The 15485-nt window shown below is 35.4% G+C and overlaps 1 protein-coding gene across 1 annotated transcript in view; it reads right to left on the bottom strand.

The window, feature by feature from the left end:
- LOC131439834 (probable G-protein coupled receptor No18) overlaps nt 1–15485 on the bottom strand; it is a 252025-nt gene that overhangs the window by 82125 nt on the left and 154415 nt on the right. The window contains exon 4 of the mRNA XM_058611008.1: nt 2488–2590. Coding sequence (XP_058466991.1) covers nt 2488–2590 — 103 coding nt within the window. The remainder of the gene's footprint in view (nt 1–2487; nt 2591–15485) is intronic.

The following is a 15485-nucleotide window of genomic DNA, read 5'->3' as shown; positions in this document are numbered from 1 at the left end:
TAACACACATAACGCTTCGTACCACTTTCTTATCTTTCTAAAAACGTAACACATGTAACGTTTTGTAATAACTCAAAAAAAATACACATGTAACGATTTGTAACGGATATAACTTACAAAAGAGTAACGCATGCTTCGTATTACCTAAAACATATTTAAACAAACAAATAGAACGCTTCGTAACGCCTCTAACTTACAAGAAAGTAACGCATGCAACACTTCGTAACGCCTTTAGTTCGCAAAAGAGTAACGCACGAAACGCCTACAACTCACAAAAAACTAACTTATGTAACGCTTCGGAACGCCAAAATCTTATACAGAGTAACACATGTCATGTTTTGTCTGTAACATATAAAAAGTAACGCTTTGGAACGCATGTAACTTACAAAAGGTAACGCTAAAAACTAACTAAAACGTAACGCAACGTAACGCTTTTAACTTACAAACGATAAACGTTTGTAACGTTTCGTAGTGTCGATAACTCATAAAAGCAGCGCATATAACGCTCCGTAACGCATATAACTAACAAAAAAGTAACGCATGTAACACTTGTAGCTTGCAAACGAGTAATGCTTCGTAAAAAAAATCAGAAAAAAGTAACGCATGTATGTTTCGTAACGCCAACAGTTTACACAAAAGTAACGCATGTAACGCCTATAACTTACAAAAAAGTAACGGTTCGTAATGCTCCGTAACGCATATACCTCACCAAAAAGTAACGCATTTAACACTTCGTAACGCCTATGAGTCACAAAATGTAACTCATGTAACGCTTCGTAACGCCTAGAGCTTACTAAAAAGTAACGGTTCGTAATACTCCGTAACGCCTATACCTTACACAAAAGTAACACATAACGCTTCGTAACGCCTATGACTCACAAAAAAATTAACACATGTAACGCTTCGTAACGCTTACAACTAAGTAATGTATGTAACGCTTCGTAACGCCTATGACTTACAAAAAAGTATCGCGCTTCGTATCGCCTATTACTTGCAAAAAGTAACACATGTAACGCTTCGTAAGGCCTCTAAACCACATAAAAATAACACATATAACGCTTCGTAACGCCTATGACTTACAAAAAAGTAACACATGTAACGCTTCGTAACGTTTATAACTTACGAAAAAATAACGCATGTAACGCTTCGTAATGTCTACAACCTACAAAAATAACGTTTCGTAATGCCTATAACTTACAAACCGGCAACGTATATAAAACTTTGTAGCATCTATAACTTCCTTAAAAGTAACGCATCGTAACTCGTTAACCGCAAGGTTTTAACATTCATAATTTCCACAAAATAACTCATATGATTTGTAACCCTCAAATATCGTAAACAACGCTTTCTAGCTTCTTTAACTTAACGTAACGCTTTCCATCTCACGATAATATCGATTAGAACGCTTTGTCAAATGAAACATTTTTCCATATTGGGGACGGGTGAAGCGTGACGGGTCAGTCGATGTCTTTCACGCAATCCGCCTGGGGTCGATTCCCAACCCCGCACATAGTGTCAGAAAGTATTTCTAGCCCGAAGAGGCGAGTGATCTTTACGTTTGAACCTCTATAATCGGAACAAAAAAATCCATTGTACTTTTCGTTACGCTTCAAAAACGAAACCACTATTTTATGATTTTCAGCAAATTTTTATTTCCGCTATGCCCTTCATCAATTTTTCCAGCTTGTTCCAGGTGTTGGCTACTGATGAAACATGAAGACATTGATGATATTCAATTATACTGCTGTTTTGAATTTACATTTTTAGTATCTTGGTTTTTAAAAATTCTCGTTTGTGACTAAGAAATAAAAGGCATCCAAATCATTCGTTATTAAGAAGAAATAAATTTGCATACTCAATGCATTGCTTGTTTGAGTATCGACATAAGGTTACACCAGCTGTGTGATATACGCTTTGTTTCTAGGCCCTTCCCTAGGGTTCCGCTGAGTGCAGGTTGAGAATGACTGTTTTAACCCCCACTTCCGCAGCAATGAGTTATCGGCGAAGCGAAGGAAATGCTTGCTGTCACGAAACCGGAGCTCCGAAGATACAGTGTAAAAGTCACAACAACACAACGACATCGGAACGCAAAATCCATTACTCCTGCATGAAGGATATTTGTCGAGATAGTGAGAATGCATCCGGGTTCATTCGAGACCGCAGCAAGGAATTTCAATGGTATGCAAAGTATCGAACGCTTCGCTGTCATTACAGCGAAAAAGTAGAACGGCACAGAGCTAAAGGAAATTGTATTTTTTGCTTTTTCAGCACGAATAACAATTGTTTCTTTCCGTGGGCGTAAAAATACCATTATTTCTTAGCTTTTCTGGTAAAGTATAAGTTCAAATTAAAATATCGAATCAATTGAAGCACAGTTCAGTGTACCAGGCAGTTTCGATGGTGTCTACGAGAGAACTAAGTTCCTTCCACTGAAGTTGACGAATAGCATTGAAATGAATAGTGTTAAGCATAATGGAGCACACTTACCTATCTATACTAATTGCACATAAGCTAAGGATTGACGCTGTACACAGTAGAACATCTAATGAGATCCATATATCACACAGTATCCACCCGAGCGGCCACGATCCTGCAAATGAACGGAGAGGAAGTTCTAGTTACAATGAGATTACGGACTGGCAAAAGGAACATTGGCACGCTAAATTAGGAGAAGTTTTTCATGCTTAATTGAGTCTTGTCTGTGGTACTCTCAGAGCTACATTGCTAAGCGTGTTTCCGAGTGTGAAAAATTCGTGGGATCTTTACAAGTTGTACAGATTACTCGCTTACAATTCTTTTTATGCATCTGTCACTACTTGTGTTCTCAGCAAAGGCCTTTATTTGTGCTGTATGTAAATTATATTTTGTCATACATAAACATGTGCAAGTTCTTGTGTAGTCATATGATATAAGGCTTTATATAGAATAAGAAAAAAATATCCTTGCATACATCAAAAAATTATGTATCCGATGCAGTCACAGCTTTTTTTTCGAGTGCAGCTATGTGATATTTCAATTCAGATTTCCAAAGTAATATGGTAGAAAGATAAATCAGGCTTTTTGATTTATCTGCTTTTCATTTATGTTCAGATATTTTTCCGCCTGCACATTTTTACTGATTATCGTTGCTGTTACTCCGATTGTGAAATATATCAAAAATTTTGATTCCGAATGAAATGCACTTATCAATTCGGCCTGGAATCGATTGTTTCATTTTATTCGGAATTCAGTTGGAAATCACAATGAATCCCAAGTCAAATTTCAGACGATTTTAGAGTGTACACTGTACACGCAAAGAGCCAGATTCCATAGTTCATTGCAATTCAAGGCACTTTTCAGTGCCGCAGATCATCATGAAGAATTATTTTTTCAATTTTCACTGGTTTTTCAAAAGGGAAGTTAAGAAAAGTTTGCGCCGACACTAACTGATTCAATTACGACTGGTAACGCTCTAACGCAATGAGAAAATGATAGTATTGATGTGGAACACATCTTTATTCTAGTACGGGTGTCGTTTCGAAATATGCAGCACGAAAACAAAATGTCATAGGCACTCGTTTCTTGCGCTTCCCACACATAGAGGTGAAATTCAATTTCACTTAAACACTATAATTGCACCCAAACTTAATATTTTCACTGGTGTATTAACTTGCGTTCTTCGAATTTTCATGTATGAGGAGCTGATAGATCAACTTGATCATATTAGACTATTTAAATAATCACAGATCGATTGCGATGACAATAAAAATGCAGTAATTGAAATTTTAATTATAAAGGGTGATTTTTTGCTGGTACCTTTCTGGCAACACTGTTTTTGACAGATCACGCGTGAATCGTGTCTTATGCCATTGTAAAACTTGTTCAGTTTGATTGCTTTTTCTTTTTTTGTTAGTAGTGCGCCGTCTCGCGGTAAATAGTTGAAGTTGTGTCTACAACATGAATTTTCGGTGACATCTTCCAATGTAGGCAGCGGAATCGACGTTTGATCACATTGTCGGACGAACTGCGAGTGTGAATACCGGTGAGATCATTCCAATTTTTCATGTTTTGTTGAATCAAAATGCTTATGTACTGTGAAATCAAAACAAAACACACTAGACTAAATACCGTCGTCTATTCGAAATATGTTTGACCGATGTGTTTTTGTTGTTTTCATTAGACTGTATTTCTTTTCTTTCTCTTGCGAAATCGATGGTTTTATCTGAAAATTAAACATTTTCACATTTAACATAGCAAATGTGGAATCGGCATTTATAAGATAGTGTTTCAGTCATTCGATGTATGCATTTTTTGTTTTGCAAATCGACTACACACGTCTTCTGATTAAACAAGCTCTCCCTATATGACCAACTAGGGATCTTTTCAAACGATTTATACGTATAATAGTTTATATAATATACATGACAATAAGTATTATATATTATATGTAAATTTTACAAGATGAAATTAATTGGAGCGAGAGCAACAAGACATCAGACCATCTGGTGTGTGTGACACTGTAAGCAATTATGTTATCGTATATTGAATTGTATTATATTATATTATATTGTATTATATTTTATTATGATATATTATATTATATTGTATTATATTATATTATGTTATATTATACCATATACTAATATTGAATTATTTCAAAAACATTTGTTATGGGTACGTAAGGGGAGGAAGCATCAAGGCATCAGACGAATTGATGACTAGATGAGGGAATCTTTTAACCAAACATCAAGGTCGTCACAAGTTTGGTTTGGTTCCTGACTCATGCCTACTGTGTCTGTGGTGATAATTGGTCGAAGGAAGGTGTTGAGGGCAGCATGAGAGGGTGCGAAATGGCTTATAAACTCAAGCCCATTATACATAGTAATATATATCATAGCATATCGCAACATGTCATTTTTTCATTATATCATATATTATTATTTATAGCATTATTGTCACTATTATATTCATTGTTATTACTATCATTTTGTTATCATTAATAATATTATATATCACTTCAATTCTTTACTTCCTGCAGTATTGCGAAGGATAACTGACACTCTACATTAACTGTTATATTTTATTTTGCATATTGTTTTATAATATATTATATTATGTTATATTATATTATATTATATTGTATTATATTATATTATATTATATTATATTATATTATATTATATTATATTATATTATATTATATTATATTATATTATATTATATTATATTATATTATATTATATTATATTATATTATATTATATTATATTATATTATATTATATTATATTATATTATATTATATTATATTATATTATATTATATTATATTATATTATATTATATTATATTATATTATATTATATTATATTATATTATATTATATTATATTATAATATATTATATTATATTATATTATATTATGCTATATTATAATATAATATATTTTATTATATTATATTATATTATATCATTTTATGTTATATTAATTTCATTACACTATGTTTCATTGTATTTATCAACATAAAACATTTATCACGGGAACGTAAAGGGGGGGGGGGGGGCATCAGGGCATCGGACGAATTGATGACTGGACGAGGGATTGTGGATAGCCAGCCCAAGTCACTTGAAGGAAACTTGTTTCCTTCTGAAGGTTTGGCATGAGTCTGACGCGCCCTTCTCAAACAAACCATCAGGCGAGTTCAAGCATGTATAGTGATATGCTTCATTCATGCACTGAATATTATGGTTGGGAGAGCATCTTTTATTCCCGCGGAATACGAGTAAGTGACTCTACTTATATATCCGCCCAACCCTTTTTGTTCGCTTTTCGGTAACAGCTATAGTAAGAAGGTGAATGGATGCGTCATATCGGGGCTACTATAAGTCTACCCGCATCTACTGGCAAGTCCTTGAACTGATGGTGGCTTCACTTCATATCACATCACATTTCGTACATAGTGCTGCAGACAGTTTTTGTTGTGCGGACTTTTCCAGACTTTTGAACATCGAGTTTATCGCAAACTTTCTTCAAAATTTGCACACTTTTGAAAATTTTCACCAAGTCAGTTTTGCGTACTATACTTTCTAGAGAAATTGCTGCCAGCAAGACATACTTGCTAAATGCAGATGTTTTTTCGGATATACAGACTTTTGCAACCCTGTCTGCAGATATTTAAAATTTTGACTTGGTATCTCTGGTCTATGTATAATTTAATCGTCTTTTGGCCTATAATTTAACCATGAATAGGCACTGACAAAGTTGGAGGAAAATTCACTTTTTTGTCGGAAATTGTGTTCTGCTACGAAGCTTATTTCTGGTTGAAACAAACAAAATTACCGCAACCCGAGTGAAGACCAGCCAGAAGCATTGCAAAAGTTAACAGTGCATCTCAGAAAAGCCACTGTTAAGTGTGGATTATGGGCAGGTGGAATTATTTGTGGAAACCGGTCGATATGTTGGAGAGAATGTGCCAAAATTGAGATGGTATCCATCAATTGCCAAAAGGACTATTGAGCTTGCGCACATGGTAATACTGACACTAAGCATTTCAATGTGAAAGTATATATCAAATATTTCTTTGAAATAGATTAAAGGTTTCTTTTGCTGAATAGTGATGAAAATAAATATCATTCTTTCACTGCGAACGGCACACAATTCAAATCGGCCAATAAGCCACTAAATTGAACAGGTTTCTTCTTCTTAAAAACAATAAAGCCTCTCCGGTTATCAGCTAAAGACTGTCCCAGAAAATATGGACGCACTTTGATTTCGCTGTAAATAATTCACAAGTGTTAGATATTCAAATTTTATTCGATATACTGATAATATTAGACTACAACAACAGAATATTATTCTCAACATTTGCTACTTAGCCATTGTAGACTAGCTGACGCACCTTCTTGCGAACGTTCCTCATTAAATTCCGTACAGACTTCTTGGCGACAAGTTTTGACACTTTTTTCCAATCCTTTTCGAACTGTTGAATGGCTGGCGAGACATGTTTCCTAAGATGTGCCTTCGTTAATGCCCAAAATTCCTCAATTGGTCAAAGTTGTGGGCAATTTAGTGGATTCATGTTTTTTGGGACGAAAGTGACATTTTTGGTAGTATACCATTCTACCGTTGATTTCGAGTAGTGGCAAGAAGCAAGATCTGGCCAGAAGACAACAGGATCCTTGTGACTTCGAATCAGGGGTAGAAGTCGTTTTTGTAAACATTCCTTGATGTATATTTCGCTATTCATTGAAGCAGTGGTGATGAAGGGTTTCGAAATCTTACCGCAGCTACAAATTGCTTGCCAGACCATAGCTTTCTTACCAAATTTTTCGACTTCAATGGATGTCTCGGACTGGTTTAACACTTACCCTTAAGTAACACTTACCCTTAAGCACCGTATAATATTGTGGTCCCGGCAAGGATTTGTAATCGAGTTTCACGTAGGTTTCGTCTTCCATGATTATGCAGTTCAAATTTCCAGCAAGAATCGTATTGTACAGCTTTCGAACCCTCGGCCTGATCGATGCTTCTTGTTTCGGATTACGTTTTGGTTGTTTCTGCTTCTTATAGGTTCGAAGATTCAAACGTTCCTTAGTACGAAGAACATTTGACTTCGAAGTGCCCACTTTTTTGGCCACATCCCGAACTGAAACCTCCTTCTTTTACTCGAACGCCTTCAGTATACGTTTATCCAACTGGGGGTTAGCAGGACCTTTTTTTCGAGCCGTTTTCGGTTTATCGTCAAAGGTGTTATCCTCACCGAACTTCCTGATTGCATTTCGAACGGCTTTTTCATTTACTCCTTCCATTTTTGATATCTTTCTCAGTGACAGTCCGTGTTCTGTGCACCATTTGTACACAATTTTTCGACGTTATTCTGCTGAAAGTCGACGCATTTCGAAACAAACTAATGAAAACGAGCAAAAAAAAAACAACTGCACAAGTGGTTAGAGAAGAGTGTAAACAACAAGACGCAGCCATAAAAATTGACAGATTCTGAACTATTGCGAAATGGCAGCGGTTTTTGGTTGCGTCCATACTTTCTGGGACAGTCTTTACTTGTGCAAAACCGCTGATGCCAACGTTCTACTCCATCTTACACATTAGAAGCAGGCCCGTATTCAGGATTTCGTTCCGGGAGAGACTCAGAACAAAAATAAAACAACTAACTTCTCCTTTCTAAATCTTGGTGCACCTTAAGTACCTCTAGTTTCTTGGGAGCGTGAGTGCTAACTCAAAAGTAATTAAGCAACTAAAAATAATTTCCGATACCCCATCGACAATAGTTAGCCACCAAATGGTAATGTGGAAATATTGCTGGTTTAGATTGGAATTTAACGGTTCCGGAAGTACGGGAAAGCGCATTAACAAATTTCGATGCATACCTCTTATCAATTTCTCAAACAATCTTCGTAGTAACTGTCAAAAACTACAAAACAGAACCCACCAAGATTACCCAGAGAAAATTAGGACGATTTTCGAAAGAATGGTTTCATAAATTTCTATTAAATTTCAGCCAAATCCGACTTCTGGTTCCGGAAAAAACAGGATAATGAATGGTTACTAAGGAGTTAACCAATTTTGTGCATAGGACACATATCCGTTTTTATATACTTTATGTTGAAAAATATTCATATATTTTACAGAGTGTGTTGGTTGATAAGAATTCAGCAATTTTCGTAACGTATTAACTGAAGACGATTCAGCCAAGGTAGTCTTCGAAGAGCAAATAGAACAAAACACTTTTGACTCACTGTCAATTTTCGTTTTTCAAGGCAGTTCATGAAAAGTATACCATGAAAATCAGCCCACGGCATCCAGCGGATATCTTTTCAATCTGCAGAATCTTACTCAAACTACGGTAAGTGCGCTTAGTACTAATGTATCATGTTGAATCTGTTAGCTCGCGCATGTTCTATTTCCGGTAATCCAGTACCATTTCGTGCACAATTAGGAAATTTCGCAGAATTCGGTAATTTTTTACCGAATTTTCAACAGCTGAACGTTCGGTAATCAGTTCGGGAATTGAATTCATTACCGATCGTTCGGTAATTGCTGAACTGTCAAACAATTACCGTAAACTGTAAACCAAATGGATCTAACGATTGTTCTGTAATTTTTTGTTTGTTTATTTTCCTTTGATTCAAATTCAAAATGGTTTTATTTTCGGATTTCAAATGGTTTTATTTTCGGATTTAAAAAAACTACACACAATCACAAAAACGAATGAAGAAAATTCCAACATGTTGTGGCTATGGTTTTATTCCTCAAAAAAAAAGGGTCAAATGTTCCGGCTGACCGGAATTATGCGCAACTTCCAAAACACTGCACAATCCGTCGAGTCCATAAGAAATTATCCTCGAACGATTTGTGTAGGCAGCAAGTGGACAAGTGATACTTAATTATTTTCTGCCTATAAGTAAACAAAAAGCTTTTAGTGGTTCTAATGTTTTAAAAACTTTAGCACCTCAATCCAACTCTACAAGATTTTTTTCGTTTGGTTAATAAAAAGACACTTACTGAAAAACTGTTTGACAGTTAGTTTTCACGACAATCAATATTTACAGAAGTTCGGTTATTGGAAGATTATTTTACCATACGGGCGGTATGGGTTTTACCGTACTCGGCGGCTATTCAGATTTACCATATGAATTGTATATCTATTTACAGAATTCTGTAATAAAAACTGATCGTCCGGTGAAAATTTGCATAATTTTGTAAAATGACGTTCATGTACCGAAATATCGGTAATTTCTATTGATTACCGAAAGTTTTCGTCAAAAAAAATTACCGAACATCGGAATTGAATCTTAGTGTGTGGAGTTTTGACATTGTGCTTTGTAAGCGCATCGAGGTTTTCTAAGCATAAAAAATAAATGTGTAAATAGTATGTGAAAAGCAATTTATAAATTTCGATTTCGGTAGAGACCAGGGCCCCTTTCTCCCTCTCTGGGTACGTGCCTGATAAGAAGAAATGATCGAAATACAACCAAGATTTATCTTTTATCCTTGTCAAGTTGATCAGTCAAAGCAAAGCAAGGTCATGGCATTACATTCCTTTTGTGGAATTTGGGTCTTCTGTTTCAACTGACTTCGTAGCCGATTCTTAGCGTCCAGAAAGGCTGGTGCTACGATCCGTTCGACACGAATGCCGTTCCTCGTTGAAAAACACTAGTGGCGTGTATTGCTCTGGTTTTACACTTTCGAGCAGAAGTGTAATTTTTTAACGATGTTTCATTGTCATTTCTGCTCGAAAGTGCAAAACCAGAGCAATCCATGTCACCAGTGCTTTTCAATGAAAAACGCCATAAGAATCTCTCCAGGTCAGAGCTCGAATATGCGACAACTGGCTTGTGATGTCAATTTTACAATCTGTTATCCCCGTTAGATCCTGATCATATTCTAAACAAGCTCAAGACGACTGTACGTCTTTACAAAAAATAGAAAACAAATCGTTTGAAAGTCAATCGAAGGTTTGAGCATCTTCAATATATTGTGTTTGCGATCACACAATCGTCACTGCTGCTATCACATTTTGGCTGAGATCGTCGAATCTCGAATCGGTGTCGGTGGCAAAGTAGAAATGGAAATAAATAGACGTGCGATCAGTGCAGTTTGTGTGTTCTGTTGAATTTGTTTCCGTAGATATTGGACTGTAATATGAATGCCGTAGTAACCAATGACAGCGAAGCATGCTTGGGTCTAGTCAATTATACTTTCTATTCATGTGTTTTCATATGCAGGGTAGTTTAATTGGTAAAACAATTTCCCCGGTTAGGAGTTAGCTACGGGCTCGAGTCCCGTCTCTGCGGTAACATTTTCGCTGTTTTCATTAAATAGTTGCATTCGAATGTCAATTTTCCAATCTGTTTTTCCTGTTAGATACTGATTTCATTTTAAATCTAGCTCTACGTCTTAACAAAGACTAAAACACAGATCTTTCAGTGGAACTGATTTGTAGGTCACAACATACAAGCCGTCGTCTGAGTACAAGAGAGGTAAACACGTCATAGAATTTTCTCTTAAATACTCTTAGATACGAACAATTTCTCAATTTTAGTCAAATATATAATAGATGAGTCCAGTTTTAGACTACACATATATACTCATACCAGAGGTTAACATTGTCACGTATTCTCAATGAAAGAAACAATTCCAACAGTCTCATTTTCAATGTTTTACTGTCTCATTCATAAATGACCGACACCAGAACAAACGAAGAGAGACGAAGCATTTTCGTTTCTCATTGAAAAAATGAGAGAGTATAATTGCTAACGTCACTCTTTCCTCTATGACAAGACGAAACCAAACTTTCAATTCTCATTCTTTCATCTATGTATTGAAAATCTGTGACGCTTGGCTATAAATAGTGACTAAAATATGACAAATCGAAGTAATTACATCCCAGAACCTCTTTGGAAACCAAAACTTCTACAAATTCGAGCACCAACAGGTAAAAGTTATTGTGAACCTTTTTCTGTCATTTTAAATTCTCACAGCTTTGGTTGAATATCGACACTACATACTATGGGATTTTCACTGAAAACTGCCAATGTCTAAAAGAGAAAATGAAAGAAAAAAAAACTATTCTGAAACTACTGTCCCGCTTATGTCATCGACTGGACATGGATTTCGTTCTCATAGTTTGCAAGCGAAGCTGAGAGTGACAGTAATTTCCTGTCATTTTCGTCTATTTTTAGTCAATGAAAATTACTTTTATTAGCTCTGTCTGACTCATACTATGCGTATGTTGGGATCAGAAGATTGTTGTACACTTCAAGCTGTTAAATCATCAAAGGATCATTGTATTGAACTCAACTGAAGTCGTTGTAAGCGGGAATTGGAGGAAAGATGACTAGAAAATGAGACCAGCTATGGATCTGTAATTATACATCACAACAACACTCGGCCACATGCTGCAGGTCTGGTCTATTGGATAATTTTGCATGAGATTTTCCGTCTAACCCAGAGATTAAGTATCATAGTTCCATGCCATGCCATTTGTGTCGATTGGCCAAGAACGCTTTTTCTATAATACATCTTACTGTGGTCGTGGGAGTGAATTAAAAAATACCTTGGGTTCAAAAGACGAAAGTGTTTTTGCTCCAGAAATAATAATCTGTCAAACAGATTTGACAAAGTTCGATAGACAGAACTTTGAACAAAAACTATGTAATCAATTTTCACAATAAAATATTTAATTAAACAAGTTTTTGTTATTTCGGCATGTCACGTTTCGTTTCGATCTTCTGGCACACCAGAAAAGATACTGCACATCGGTGCACATAAATGTTTTGTAAATAGCAAAAACTTTAAATCTATTTAGCGGTTTATGTTGAACCACGCGGTGGCATTAGCGGTGTTTCCACATAAATTGCTACTGTACTGATAAGTCGAAGACGACACGTAAAGTAAGTAAACTAGTCATGTGAATCTTTCTCGTTATGCAATAAAAGATGTTCTTCTTCCTAATTGATTGATTTCGATCAGTGCAGTAAAACATTCTTCAATTCAATTGAAACTGAATGTGGAACACACTGATGATCTCTATAATGCAGTAAACTTCACACTCTGACACACACAATGTTTGCTGACGGCCCGAACGGGCAGCATTCAGTTCATCAATCGTTTCTCTTCAATCGAGGCTCAGTTTAACCACCGTCAGTTGATCTCTTGAAGTAATAAAATATCTCTTTCAATAGTGTGAGAGCGGCCTTCAAATGAGGTTCATGTAAACATTCGAATTGGTTCAAGATAATAGACAAACCATATAGCTAAAAAAATCAATCACAGAATACACATAAACTTCAAATGACTAGGTACGATTATTCAACTGACGATGAATTCAAAAAGCCAAATAAATTAGTAGGGATATGCTGACGGTCAGCGGCCATAAATTTCATGTTCATCTTATATTATTCGATTGAAAATGAAATTTTACCGCACTGATTTTGATAGCGTAAAATTTGGAAAATAAATTACCCTTATTACGGGTATCACTACACGGTGAAAACCAAGTGAAGCGATTTTTACCTTATTATCGGTGTCACTTCACGGTGAAAACCAAGTGAAGTGAATGTAGGTCTTTATCACGAAAGTCACTTCAGAGAAAAAAGTAATTACTTGGATGCACTTGATGTCATTATGAACATCACACCACCAACATTTTGTTGAAAAAATAAGTTTTTTCCAATACAGTGATCACATCACTATGCGTGGTACTGGTAATAGGGAAAATCAAGTGAAGTGACATGTGAAAGTGGAAGTGAGAACGGTAATAAGGCCCAATGTTACGGTTGGATTCAAAGTCAGTGTTACTAATGGCGTTTTTGCTTGTAGCGAAACCTAACCCAGATTCAACTGCTGTCAAATCTCGATGAACATTAGAAAAGGTCCCAAGTGCAAGTGACAGTTTCTCTTGGTTTACTTTCTCTTTCATTTTTTATGGTAAATTCCATTAATTTCCAACAAATTGTACAGCTTCTATCGAAAGTTGATGGTTTTTGCTATTGTCCTATTTGAAGAGTTAGATGGAAGAATTGCTGATTGAGCTGTAATACTCTAAAGAGAAAGTAAATAAAGAAAAACTCTCAATTGCACTTAGGACCATTCCTCGTGTTTGTCTTCAAATGTATGAATTGAACAGCAGTTTTGTTCGGAACTTGTTTAGTGCTGGTTTCATACAAATAACGAAATCAAAAACGTTTCAAACGTACATTTTCGATCTGTCAAAAGACGATTGCGTTTCAAAACAGAATAATAACCATCTACTTTCATTTTATAATAGTACTGAGCAATTTAGGTATCCGCGAATAGAGCGGGCACACCTACTGTTAGGATCTTATTTTCCTGAAGCCGTTTTCAACACAAAAGTCGGAATTTAAAAAGAATTGATAGAAAAAAGCACAACCTAGAACAAAAATAAATTGAATCGTATCATGCCGCTGTTCCGTGCGATAAAAATCTATTGTGACGTTGATTGAAACAGAAGGTCACGTCAACGATAATCAATCAAAGCAGTTCAGTTATTCATGGAGGAGCAAATAAACAAACAAAAACTGTCATTTGCAATCAGGCTTTTCGCTTGTGGCACTATTGAAATGTTAAAACCGGAACGCGAAAAGAAAACATTCCTACGCGAATAGCGTTTCTGATTGAAACCATCATCATTATTTTATACTGAAAACCCCGAGAACAGTTTTGTATTACAAAGTAAAAAATCTAAAAAGAATGCATCTAGATAAAAGACGTCACGCTTTTTTTTGACGATTTTTGACTCCCCATCACCCCTTTGTCACAAATTGTCACAGAAGCAAAGACCCCCACCCCCCCTATGTCACATGTCACGAATTCAAAATAAATAAAATTAATCTCAATACATTCTCAATATGTATGACAAACCATACAAATATGAGGGAAAAATCGATTTATTACATGCTGTCATTAGATTAAAAAATATCCCTAAAACTACAAAATCATCAGAATTATTTTATTAATATTAATTATATAAATTAACAAAAGTATTTGGTTGGAATTGATGAAACATTTAAATCATCTGTTCTATTCCTCCTAGGGGTACACAGATATATTATTGTTTTAGGTAAAGAATAATATTTCCTTAGTGTAGCATACAGGGCTTAGAAAATAAAGAGCAAAACCTCATCAAAACGAGATCACTGCCGGAGAATCTTTTCATGATCAGTTGATCAGTGAATTTTAAATCACATCGATCAATATCGGTACTGATCTTCCGTCACACAATGGGTAGTGATTTTGAGCTAAAATGATTCTTGATTTATTTAAGTTCAAACATTGGATGATTCGATAAGTTTTGATGTTGGTGGAGGAAAATCACATATGATCAAGATAAGACATGACACACACTTAGAAAATTTCGCAAAATTCGGTAATTTTTTACCGAATTTTCAACAGCTGAACGTTCGGTAATCAGTTCGGTAATTAAATTGATTACCGATCGTTCGGTAATTGCTGAACTGCCAAAGAACTACCGTAAACTGTAAACCAAATAAATCTAACTGATTGTTCGGTAATTTTTTGTTTGTTTGGTTTCCTTTTTTTAAAATTCTGGATTTTCGGATTTTAAAAAACAACACAAATTCACAAAAACGAATGAGGTAAATTCCAACCTGTTGTGGCTATGGTTTTATTCCACGAAAAAAAGGGTCAAATGTTCCGGCTGACTGGAATTATGAGCGCTCAATCCGTCGAGTCCACCAGAAATTACCCTCGAACGATTTGTGTAGGCAGCAACTGGACAAGTGACACAAATTTTTTTTCTGCCTATAAGTAATCAAAAAGCTTTTAGTGGTTCAAATGTTTCAAATATTTTAGCACCTGTATCTCAATCCATTCGATGAACTCTTCAAGATTTTTTTCGTTTGATTAATAAAAAGACACTGAAAATTTTAAACAGTTTGACAGTTCGTTTCACGACAATCAGTTTTCACAGAAGTTCGGTTATTGGAAGATAATTTTACAATACGGACGG

Source organism: Malaya genurostris, chromosome 1 (assembly GCF_030247185.1).
Source record: "Malaya genurostris strain Urasoe2022 chromosome 1, Malgen_1.1, whole genome shotgun sequence".
NCBI lineage: Eukaryota > Metazoa > Arthropoda > Insecta > Diptera > Culicidae > Malaya > Malaya genurostris.
Note: the sequence above shows the minus strand (reverse complement) of the source record. Positions and strands in the feature narration are given on the sequence as shown.